Source organism: Pollicipes pollicipes, unplaced genomic scaffold (genome assembly GCF_011947565.3).
Source record: "Pollicipes pollicipes isolate AB1234 unplaced genomic scaffold, Ppol_2.1 Scaffold_3447;HRSCAF=4054_pilon_pilon_pilon, whole genome shotgun sequence".
Classification (NCBI taxonomy): Eukaryota; Metazoa; Arthropoda; class Thecostraca; order Pollicipedomorpha; family Pollicipedidae; genus Pollicipes; species Pollicipes pollicipes.
The window spans coordinates 15,132,000-15,140,007 of NW_023596297.1; the positions used below are offsets into that span (position 1 = coordinate 15,132,000).

At 50.4% G+C, this 8,008-nt stretch overlaps 1 protein-coding gene across 2 annotated transcripts; it reads right to left on the reverse strand.

The window, feature by feature from the left end:
• Window positions 1–1,132: 1,132 nt before the first annotated feature.
• On the reverse strand, window positions 1,133–7,358 carry LOC119091436 (serine/arginine-rich splicing factor 7). Of its 2 annotated transcripts, none has more exons than XM_037214231.1 (6): window positions 7,275–7,358; window positions 6,044–6,108; window positions 5,574–5,727; window positions 4,732–4,923; window positions 1,850–1,945; window positions 1,133–1,607 (listed from the first exon to the last, which is right to left on the reverse strand). In XM_037214231.1, exons 2-6 carry the CDS (start codon window positions 6,087–6,089, stop codon window positions 1,511–1,513), a joined length of 585 nt encoding a protein of 194 aa, XP_037070126.1. In that variant the 5' UTR covers window positions 6,090–6,108; window positions 7,275–7,358; the 3' UTR covers window positions 1,133–1,510. The 2 variants fall into 2 exon arrangements, with proteins under 2 accessions (XP_037070126.1, XP_037070125.1); XM_037214230.1 differs by having other exon boundaries at window positions 1,850–1,957.
• Window positions 7,359–8,008: the final 650 nt, after the last annotated feature.

Below are 8,008 nucleotides of genomic sequence, written 5' to 3' on the forward strand. Positions count from 1 at the left end.
TTTACATTCCCGGCCGGTAGTGATCCCGTAATGGCGTCGCGTACGCATGGATGCACCCTTCGGGCATCTGCAAAAGTATCTGAAATGCAGCCAGCACGCCAAAATTCGCATAAGCCTCGACACTTTGGGACAACTAATTGGTGTGAACAAGTACATGTAAAACTGTCATGTTCCTTAACCAATCACTTCTTATTTGTGGCTTGCGGGCGCACCGACGTCCTAGGTCATTTTTCGTCCACAACAAAGACCTTGCCGTCAATGGGAAAGGAAAAATCTGGCTCGAGTGGATAAGATCAGTTGTCGCCATACGGTCTCACTCGAATGCAGACATCCGGCACGTTGTCCGCAATGGCGCATGCACTCTTCGTCAAAATTTAGAAGCGAAAGAAATACATGAAACACGGTAAGTGAAGAAATACAATGCGATCAATACCGGCCGGCGGCCCCCGCAAAGTAGGAACCTACGAGTCGCATGCGTGTAGCCAATACGCAAGCTGCACAGAATCACCTCCTCTCGCCCCGCCCTTCGCGAGCAGGACTGCCACACCTTTAACTGTGGATTCACTGCCCTGAGCTGCTTACTGCTCGGCATGGCGTCCCAAAGCAGCCGCCATTTGCCTTGTAAAATCCAACAAAAACGGACGCCTTCCCAGCCCGGTTCAGCGCAGTAAGAAGCACTAAGGTGTTTTGTTCAAGGGGATTGGCGGATAAAAACCTATTAACGACAGAAGACTGCTCAACGAGCCTGTTAAAATTGTGTGTAAAACCTCATCACCTTCCAAGACATAAATCATTTTTAGAATAGCACTCGTTCCGTTGTAAAAACAGACATGCGCTGGTAGCAAAAAAAAAAAAAAATCCAAATGGCACCATTTCAGAAACATACACGCGAGAATACATGCACATACGGACAAGGCAAAAGACCGTGTGACGCAACCTTCCACAACTGTACATCGAACACTGGTATCTGTTTTTGATCCGTCTGTGCGTATATCTAAGCAACCGGGCGCGGTGCGATGAGCTCCAACGCTTGCGCCCCGAACGGCCGGCAATGACTGATGACACCACGGCTGTGGTGGTTTAAACATCCACGCTCTCACACATCACCGGACGTTAAAACGAAAACACAACGCTCTTTTCCTTACATGTATTTCGAAATCGCAGGTGCACTCCCATGCTTTTAGAATGAATTGGGCTACATACACACAACAGATGGGAGAGATTGCCGACAAAGTCGTGACCTGCGACCTTGTTGGGAGCCGTGCACAACTGTGTGCTCGGACGCAAGAAAGAAAAGCACACGTCTTGACAAGAACAGAGCCCAGGCGACTAACCACAACGCGCAAAGGGGATCTCCAACGAGTAGCTTCCGCCCTTGAAATGCATGACAACGTAACGCCCGCCTGGGTTCGCGGCCGGGTTCTCCACCGGATCAGAGCAGGCCCCCGGCATCGTCTCTAACTTCACGGAATGACGGTGGCGCGTGGGTCGTCGGGCGCCACGGCAGCGCTCAGTCGCGGCGCGAGCGGCCGCTGCTCTTCGGCGAGCGAGAGCCGTCGTTTCTGCGGGGCGAGCGCGACGTGCCGTTCCTCTTCGGCGAGCGGGACCTGCAACGGCGGGCCGCGCTGTCAGAAGGCGGCCATCCGCCGCACGGTCCGATCGAGGCGAACACGCGCCCAGGCGGCACAACGGCACCCTTCAGCCTTGCTTCACGCAGCGATTAACGGATCCACAACAGCCAGCCTGCATCCGTACGTCGCGGGTTGCCTGGTGATGAGAACGGCATTGGGCACTCCACAGATAGGCGGTGCTGGTGCCGTCCCCAGCGGGGTTGCGCCAGGTCACTAACCTGGAGCGGTCGCGGGATCGGCTGCGTGAGTAGGAGCGGCTCCTGGACCTCTTGGTGCGAGAGCGCGAGCGAGAGTGGCGGTCACGACTGCGCGACCTAGAAAAAGACCTAAAATTGGACGGCGTGAATGTCTGCTCTGGCTCCGGCGGCCACAGTGTGGCTGCACCATCACAATCTACTCAGACGCACACACAGCTGCCGAAGGACAGAGCAAAACGTCACACTGTCACCCATCTGTAAAGGAATGCGTTAGCACCGCCAAGCCCCACTGCCTGAGGTGAGACCGGCCGCCCACCAACGAGCTTCCGCACGCGTCACGTACGCACCAAGATCAGCCGCGCACGCCGTCGCAGCACGGCGACCGTTCACATCACAGCGACGAGAGGCCTCTGGCTTGCGCGCGCGCTGGCCTACCTGCCCGGTGGAGGGCTCACAACTGGAGGCGTCCACGCTGGGCAAGAGCGGTCGTCGGCCGTCCGACGGTCGGCCGGCGGCGGATGTGCCGTGTCGCTCGCCGAGCGCGGGCCGGGCGGGCGCGCAGGTGATGCCATTCTCGCGGCGCTTACAAACGCGTGCGACAGCCGCCTCACCACACGTGTGACCAACGCAATAGTGCGATAAGCGCCGATACAGGGATTGGGCCTATCAGAAACGTCCTTCGATTTCATTTTTCCTGGAACGACCAGGACAACGTTATTCCAGAAAACGGCTTTTCAGCCTCAACAAATCTCGAACAAGTGAAATATTGCAAGGTTGTACGCTATGTCTTCCACCGTAACACTATGTTCTAAATTACTACCCACCTTTATGTATCACAGATGTTTACTTGCCTCTTACAGTGCACATATTACAACCCAAACTGCAGGACTATTACAGCGTAACAAGTTCACTGCAAGCTAAAAAGTAATACCGAATGGATGAGTACGATATGTCGCAATTTTCTACACAAACGGGTTTCAGTAGGCCCAATCCTTACTATGGACTCAACATACCAAAACAAATCCGTAACACACAATAAAGCTAGTAGAATAACTATGCAAAATGTGAAGTACGATGAGTTGTGTTGCGCGTGACTATCCTAGGTTATTGGCATTCTTCGCCACAAGCATCAGTGTGGCACTTCACAGTCAGTAGTATTCTGTCGTTCAAAGGAAAAAGGTCTAGGAGTCATTAGTTACCATAGCACTTAAGCCTTCTTATCTTTGGACGGCAGCATTGACCTGAATTTCTAACAAAAAACCTGAATGATAACTAGGTTCATGAGCGCTGTCCCCCCTCCCAAAAAAAAACACTATAAGGTCCCCACAGCCTGAACAACATGTACACAGGACAGGCGTGGGGACGAAGCCGGCTGAGGTTTTCGCTTAGCAAAGCCAGTTTTCCTCTAATTACTTGGAGATTGACTTCGCATTTGAGCCACTCTCCACGGGTGCCTTCTGCTTCGTGGCATTTGAATCGGTTGGCTTCGGCTTCGTCGCAAGTAACGGTTAGCTTTTGCGCAGGTTTTTAACTTTTTGGGCTTGATTTCCGTGCAATCATGAACTGCTGGCTTCGGCTTGGCTACGGTAACATTTCACCGCAGTTGTGGCCCTGCTTAATCAAAACAGCCATGTCTGTCTTTCATCCCCATATCCATATTACACAACTGTTTGAGGCCGCGTGACATTTACAGCTGAGAGCCAAAAACGAGCCAGACGTTCTCAGGATCAATCTACATCTGACGACGTCGGAACTCCAGCTATCCGAAATGTTGTGTGCATACTGACACAAATCTAAGACGATAGCCTGAACAGTTCTTTCAGCCATGACGCCTACACCTAATCGTAATCACTCCGAAAAGGGCAGAGATTTTGATTTTGAAGAACAACTTTGCATACTAAGGGCAGAGATTTTGATTTTGAGGAACAACTTTGCATACTAAGGGCAGAGATTTTGATTTTGAAGAACAACTTTGCATACTACAATCAGCTTTGGCCTCGGCCCCGTCGATCCAAACTGCTGTTTGGTTTTGGCTTCGCGTTTCCTAAGTTCAGAGTAGCTGACTTCGGTTTCGGCTCCATTCATAACAAAATTCGAAGCCAATAACTTGGGGATCCAGCTTCACGTTTTACCAAAACGTGGCCACTGGCTGTGGTCTCAGCTTGGCGGTTCCGCACTTAAAAACCACCGGCTCCGGCTTCCACTCGGACATCATGTCATTGTCCGGCCCTTGGATTCGACCTCAAAGCGAGAGCCTGCCTTCGTCCCCATGCCCGACACAAAAACAACAACCGAACACCCGGACACCACAGTAAAAGAAGAGCGCATGAACATGTACTCGCACACAAAACGAAACCTACGTCTGCATGCACGCGCACATCCACGCACACGCATACACACACACACACACACCCACGATCACAGGCAGTCACCCACACCCACACAAGCGACGCCGATGGCCTATCGTACTTTAAAGCCCCGATCTAAACCCCCGCGTGCGCTGCGACCGCTTCCATCCAGAGCAGCAGCAGCCACACAGGTCGGCGCCGGCCCGTCCGCCTCTGGCGCGCCCTGGCCGCTGCGCCGCGGCTCTCACCGCCGTGCTGAGGCGGCTCGGCGACGCTCTACCACAGATGGGACGGCTGGCCACGGCGACACGCTACGAGCGGCCGGGTGTCGAGGCAACGAGCGCGCGCGGACGGGCGGACGGGGGACGCGTGGTGTGCTCAGGCGGAGACGGGGACGGTGTGCCGCCGCAGCTCAGTCATTGACAGCTGCCTTGGACGCACTCATCCCCTACAAAACGTCAGAACAGGGCGTCAGCGGGCAGCGCGGGCGGCGCCACAGCATCCACGGGCGGCTGGCTGGCGCACGCGGCCGCCGTCGGCGGCGCGGGCACTGACCTGCGCACGGGCCGCTTGTTGCGGCAGTCGTAGGAGTAGTGGCCGGCCTCGCCGCAGTCGTAGCAGCGGTCGTTGGGGTCCCAGCCGCGGCCGTAGCGGCCCGTGCCGACCGTGCCGCGCCAGCTGCCCGTGCCGCGGCTGCGCGAGCGGCCCGTCGACATCTCCACCGTGATGCGGCGGTTGCACACGGTCCTGCGACGGTCCACGCGCAGTCAGTGCCCACAATCATGGCGCCGGTCACGCGACGACCTTGATGACCCCCAGTCAGGTCTTAACTGAGGTCCAATAAGGTGTTAACAAAGGGCACACACATGCCTTTACAGCCCTGGTCACAGGTAAGGCAATAGTTTTGTGGGGCAAATATAATGCTCAATTGAAACAGGTAACCTCAGGTGCACCTATTGCATTTTACATCACCTGAAACAGCTTAAGCAAAGAACATCATGATATTCCAATCAACTGCATGCAACAATTTGACACAGTTCCTCCCATAATGATCCATTTTCCAGCCTCACACACACACTCAACCCTCCACTGTACATTATTTGAGTTCAGCAAAGTCTGAGGGCCCAGCACATTACTACTGATAGAGCTTTGCATAACTGAGAGACAAACTGGGAACCATGCCATGGTCCCACTACAAGAAAACTGCTGGTTAAGTCTGCAAGACACATAAGGTGTTTCCAGTCAAATGATTCAGCAAGCATGGTGAGGGCATATTGAATATATATATATATATATATATATATATATATATATATATATATATATATATATGTACACTGAGGGCATAGTGAAAACCACACCACACCATGCCAGGCACTCAAAGAAGATTTAATTACCTTCCATCCAGTCCTCGAACTGAGTCACGGGCATCTCTTGGGTCCTCAAACTCAACGAAAGCAAACCCAGGCGGATTTCGGGCCACCCAGACATTCTTCAGCGGTCCATAGTAAGAGAAAGCATCTTCCAGCTCAGTCTGAGAAGCATTGCTCCCTGCAAAAAAATAGCATGCAATATGTTAGTGAAAAGTATCCACCTCCACTCTACTCCAGTGAGAACATTATCAATTTCCAAATAAACCAAGCAGAGAAAATATTGTGTTCTTTCCCTACCAATCTTATTATTTTACAATGTTTCTACTTGGATGTAAGACATCAAGTTTATTATTATCACAACATGAAGCATAACACACAAGTCAGTACCCTGGCTTTGTTCATACAATTTATGATGCCTTTCATAACACATGGTAATAGACACATTTACATCAAGGAGGAAACATTTATTGTCAAAAACAGCACAAGTAACTTACCCAGGTCACCAACATACACTTTGCAATCCATATTTGCCCTTGACATCTCTGTCTTCTTGCTGATTCTGCAAAAAAGAAGAGCAATGTATGTCAAAACACTTGAATAATTTTTCAGCATCACTAGACTCACAAAAAGTTCTGGAGCTTCAGCATCCTATCCTCTCAACCATCCAGATCATGAATAGCCAGTACCTTAATGGAGTAAATGCATCTCCTGCATCTCCTCACAACACTTATTCCTTGAATGAACTTTTAACATTCTTGTCTCAACACTGCCTCCCATCCACATCCCAAGAACAGAAATATTCACAGAGACAACAAATATAGGTGTGCCATCCAATATCCAATATAGCTATTTTCTGCTAATAAAGCATAAAGCATTAATGGCAAACAGGCAGGGCAAGAGATGCTTTTCTGGTAGCATCTAATATGTCTGGCATTATGGAATGCTTCTTATTTATTTTTTCATGAGCTGAGCATTCATGTTTTTAATTGTGAGTGACAAAAAATACCATGATACATACCATGGCCAGGGCACAACAGCCAGCACTTAACTTGATAAACCAGAACTACTTTAATAACTAACAACACACATTGGTTTCACTGTTACAAACTGATGCAAATCAGGAGCTTATTGAAATAACAGGTTCCAATGTTCAACACAAGCAAGTTTTCAAATGTAGTATTACCATTTCTAATTGTTCCCCACACATTTATGTATCCATACTTCACAATGTTTCAATCCATCACATCAAAAATGTCACACTTCTCCTGCCCACCAAAAATACTGACCATTAGGTCCATAGTTGACAACAATGTCAGGAGTGTTGTAATTCTGTGTTCAGCTTTTATGACCATTTTTAAAATGAAAATTAGCTTCCATCCTGAATAAGACAACATGCACCATGACCTAGCATCATCTCATGCCAGCCTCACAATGATGAGAGCTTTCAACATGCAGGCATCTCACAATTGTCAGCAGATTTCCTGTATAACATCCATGCATGAATCACTCTCTTGCTTGAAAACATGGGGCTTCAGTCACTCCACATATCCAGAACCCTCTCCCCTAGAGAGCCTGCCTCTCAAACATGTGCGGCAAGTGCGGCAAAAGCGGCGGAAACCGTTCAGGCTTGTAAGCCCACCAGCAGGGAAATTTCCAATATACAAGCATCTAAGCGCAATTTCCTCGCATTTAGAATTACCGAATCCGGGCTAAATACCCACACACCTTCGGTGGCTGCAAGAGGTTACGCACCGTCCCACCAAACACCTGCCCGCACTCTTCCTGTTTCTTCACGCGCAATCAAGGCCTCACCAGAGATGAAACTGTCTCGTGACCTCACTTTATCTTCGCTTGGCGTTCATGTGACGTCATTGGGTGCAGTACCTTAAGGTATTGCTGAGGGGCCAGTGGAATATCGATTTACTCATACAGAAAAAGAAAAAAGCCTTTGGCAGAAGGTATCCAAAGCCAATGAGCCGATTGCTCACAGGTAAAGACGAGCATGATGACGTGCTTTATGTGGCAAGCGAGTGGAATGAAACTACCTGAAAAGTGAAGACGCGTACACGAGACTTACTCGCAATAGGACGGCATGAACATCGGGAAGTCGTAAGGAAGGAACGTATCGTAAGAAACATCTGCATTCGCACTGCTAGAGAATAAACTGTCAGTGGCAGATGTACATGATCAGCGACTCGAATGCGTGAAATTTAGTGTCGAGGGTGATTATCTACGTGCCAAGCCGTTACAACGCACTTTGATCTCACACGGCACCGCACCCCTCGATCGAACCACCGCCGGTGGTGCGAGTGGGTGGCGATTGGCGGGTGAGGCGAGTCTGTTGGGTGCTGCAGTTATTGTTTTGCGTTAGATGCACCAAATGCGTGGTGCTCGTCCTGCATGTCTACCTTCATCTCGCGCCGCTCAGTCTGTACCTGTCGCGCAGAGGCGGCCGTGCT

What these genes read in the sequence shown, in the direction of transcription:
- LOC119091436 (XM_037214230.1), bottom strand. Translation starts at nt 6,089, where the DNA reads ATGTCAAGGGCAAATATGGATTGCAAAGTGTATGTTGGTGACCTGG. An exon ending in GTTCGAGGACTGGATGGAAG is followed by an intron (nt 4,924 to 5,573) that starts GTAATTAAATCT and finishes GGACCGTCGCAG; the next exon opens with GACCGTGTGCAACCGCCGCA. An exon ending in AACAAGCGGCCCGTGCGCAG is followed by an intron (nt 1,958 to 4,731) that starts GTCAGTGCCCGC and finishes GTCCAATTTTAG; the next exon opens with GTCTTTTTCTAGGTCGCGCA.